The sequence below is a fragment of the Gaeumannomyces tritici genome, assembly GCF_000145635.1.
Source record: "Gaeumannomyces tritici R3-111a-1 unplaced genomic scaffold supercont2.5, whole genome shotgun sequence".
Lineage (NCBI taxonomy): Eukaryota > Fungi > Ascomycota > Sordariomycetes > Magnaporthales > Magnaporthaceae > Gaeumannomyces > Gaeumannomyces tritici.
The window spans coordinates 2,953,211-2,956,300 of record NW_008804549.1 but is presented as its reverse complement, the minus strand read 5'-3'; the positions used below and the strand labels follow the sequence as shown (position 1 = coordinate 2,956,300).

Here is a 3,090-nt window from a genome sequence, read left to right as displayed (position 1 = left end):
AGAGAGAGAGAGAGAGCTGACAAGTCCGGCGCTAGCCGAGCAGGACCGACTTCGGCTCGCCCAAGCAGCAGCAGACGCTCCATTCGCAGTCTCACCGGGGCAGGAGGCAGGTTCAGAGGGTGGCGAGCAGCAACTCATGGCGGCACTCCACTCCCAGCACCATGACGGGCGCCAGGCCGGGAAGCAGAGGCGGAGGGGGCGACCTTCAAAACACGGGGGCGGGGGCGTCGCTGCCTCGGGGTGGCCGCAGGCCGGGCATCGATATCCCGAGTGTGCTCAACAGACCGGAGATGCAGATTCTCCGCAGGGAACTCACCGGCGGCTGCGGCAACGGGGGCAGCAACAACCTGATCATGGCGGCCGAGTTACACGCGGCAATCGAGCGCCGAGACCCAACTGCCGTGTATAATATGCTCCGCTCCGGAGTCGACCCAAACCTTACACGCAGCGGTGGTGGTGGTGGCGGCGGTGGTGGCAGCGGCGGTGGAAGAAACTACTACGAGCAGCGGTCGGCGGGGAGGCGACTGGCGGGCAACACTACTACCACATCTGCCAGGAACACGGCGGCCATGTCCCCCGAGGTGACGCCATTGCACCGAGCCTTTTCTGTCGGATGCCTGGACGCGGCCGTGTTTCTGGCGCTGGCAGGCGCCGACCTCGAAGCGACCAGCCCGTCAGGAGAGACGGCACTGGTGCGGGCGGTGCGGTGCGAATTCCCAGACGACTTCCTCCTGCTGTGCTGCGAGCTGGGCGCGCGAGTCGACGCCGCCGACCGGCACGGCCGCACGGCGCTCCACTACGCCGCGGGCTTGGTGCGGCCTGACGAGTGTGGGAGCAGCGGACTGAGTGGTGGGCAAGCGCCGCCGGCGGTTCTAGTCCTGGCTGCGCACGACGCCGACCTGAACCGCCGCGATGCCGATGGGCGGACACCCCTGCACGCCGCCGTGGCGGCAGGCAAAACCCGCGCGGCGGTGCTGTTGGCTCGGAACGGCGCCGATGCCGACGCAGAGCTGCCAGGGGGCGCCACACCGCTGCTTTTAGCCGTGCTGCGGCGCAATGTAGCCGTGGCACAGGTTCTCTGCAAACACGGTGCGGCCGTTGACGGGCGGCGGCGGGGAAGGACGTGGAAAGACGGACGGAGCGGTTCTGTTGTCGCCAAGACGCCCTTGGTCTGCGCTATCGAGGCGGGATGCACCGACATGGTTCGGGTGCTGCTCGAGGCCGGGGCCGACGTGAACTTGCGATGCGGCTACGGCGCCGACAGCAGCAGCAAAGACGGAGGAGGCGCGGCCAGGTTCAGGAGCGGAGACTACCCGCTTCTGGCGGCCTCGCGGCTGGGCAACAACCAAATAGTCGACCTATTGCTCTCGCATAAAGACACAGACCTGCTCCGTGCGGCAGAGATCAGCGACGAGAACCAGGACAGCGAGGGCATTGGTGGCGACTGGAGCGGGCAAACGCCCCTTCACGCGGCAGCGGCTGGCAACCACATTGAGGTGGTGCGCCGGCTGGTCGCGGCGGGGACGGCAGTCAACCCTGTCAACGAGTACGGGGCCACGCCGCTGCTGCTGGCAGTGCGTGCAGGCCACGAAGCCGTGGCCCGCGACCTTTTGGGTCCCGGTGCGGCACCTGCCGAGGTACCGAGCAGAGCCGACCGCCGGACGCCGACGGCGCTATGGCACGCCATAGACCGGGGTCTCCTAGATCTAGCGCGCCTGCTTATTGAGCGAGGCGCGGATCCGATGCGGGAAATCGACGACAGCAGGTCGACCTCTTTGCACCACGCTGCGCGCAAGGGTGCCGATGTTATCGTTACCATGGTCCTGGACAGGCTGGACAGGGCTCGGCAGATCAAAGAGACACACGCTACTGCCGATGATGCAGACAGTGGAGGCAGCGAGTCTGGCAGCGATTCGGGCTACGCTAGTGTCGGCGACCAAGACAAAGGGTTAAAGGTCACCATCGAGACCATAGAAACCAAGGGCGGTGATGGCGAGCACAACCCCCAAAAGCAGTGCCGTCAACCGACGGAAGAAGACCTCGCGAGTGAGGATAGGCTTGCGAGAGAAGCAGTCGAGCTCAGGATGTCGCTCTTCATCAGCGCCGCCGAGGGAGGCCACCTATCCACAACCAAACTGCTCCTACATCGCGGCTCGCTCGCCGAAGTTGCAAACGCGCGCACGGCAGCAGGCGACAGCATCCTCGCGGCCGCGACGGGCAGCCCCGAGCTGCTCCGATTCCTACTGGGCCTGCGGAAGCCAGCGCCGGGCCACGCCAAGGAGGGATGCGAGGACAAGACCGGGGAGGGCGGCGGCGGCGGCGGCTGCGGGCGGGGCCTGGGGGCATCCCTGGCGGCGCTGGTGAGCGCAGTGGTGGGCGGCGGGCACAACCACAACAAGCACCAGGCGCGGCGGCGGCGGCTAGCAGCGGCCGACAAGGGCTCCGAGGCGCTGCTCGACGTCAACCGGCAGAACCGGCACGGGGCGACGGCGCTGCACTACGCGGCGCTGAGGGGCCACGCCGAGGGCGCCAGGCTGCTCCTGCAGCGCGGGGCGCGGCAGTCGGCGACGGTGGAGATCTATGAGTCGGCCGACGACCTTCGCGCCAGGCGGAGCTACCGGCAGGGCACCGCGGCCGGGCTGGCGAAGCAGAAGGGCTACGACGCGCTGGCCGACACCATCGAGCGTCTGCAGGCGTGCTAGGGGGAGCGCGAGTGGATAGGTAGGTACCTAGGTAGGCAAGGAGGCAAGGAGGTCGATGCCCAGGGTCCCGTCTGGTCGTCAGGCCGCAGGGGTGGACGGGCCGGGTCATTGGCGCGCGTGAGAGAGAGGGATCGGTGGTTAGTTCCGCTGCAGGATACGGATACATACATGACGCAGCTGCTCAATGGGCGCGGATGGATGGTCAACTCCGGTAGTAAGTGGTAGTTGGGTGGGTTAGGAGGATAAGGGGAAGGGTTGATGGAGGGGATGGAAGGATGGAACAGGACAGGATAGCCAGACCCCGACGTGTGGTGATAGAGTGGTGGTGTTTACGAGATGCGAGTTTGCGTGTATTTTGTTTTGGTTTGTTCTTTTGTTTTTTCCCTTC

General features: G+C 66.3%; 2 protein-coding genes across 2 annotated transcripts in view; both read left to right on the top strand.

Annotated features, from left to right (window-relative positions):
* The window catches only part of GGTG_09990 (hypothetical protein), a gene marked incomplete at both ends in the record, with an annotated part of 3,258 nt that extends 556 nt beyond the window's left edge, over window positions 1–2,702 (top strand). The window contains one exon of the mRNA XM_009227851.1: window positions 44–2,702. Within this exon, the coding sequence (XP_009226115.1) occupies window positions 44–2,702 (2,659 nt within the window). The remainder of the gene's footprint in view (window positions 1–43) is intronic.
* Window positions 2,703–2,870: 168 nt separating this feature from the next.
* The window catches only part of GGTG_09989 (hypothetical protein), a gene marked incomplete at both ends in the record, with an annotated part of 1,432 nt that continues 1,212 nt past the window's right edge, over window positions 2,871–3,090 (top strand). Inside the window, one exon of the mRNA XM_009227850.1 lies at window positions 2,871–2,916. Coding sequence (XP_009226114.1) covers window positions 2,871–2,916 — 46 coding nt within the window. The remainder of the gene's footprint in view (window positions 2,917–3,090) is intronic.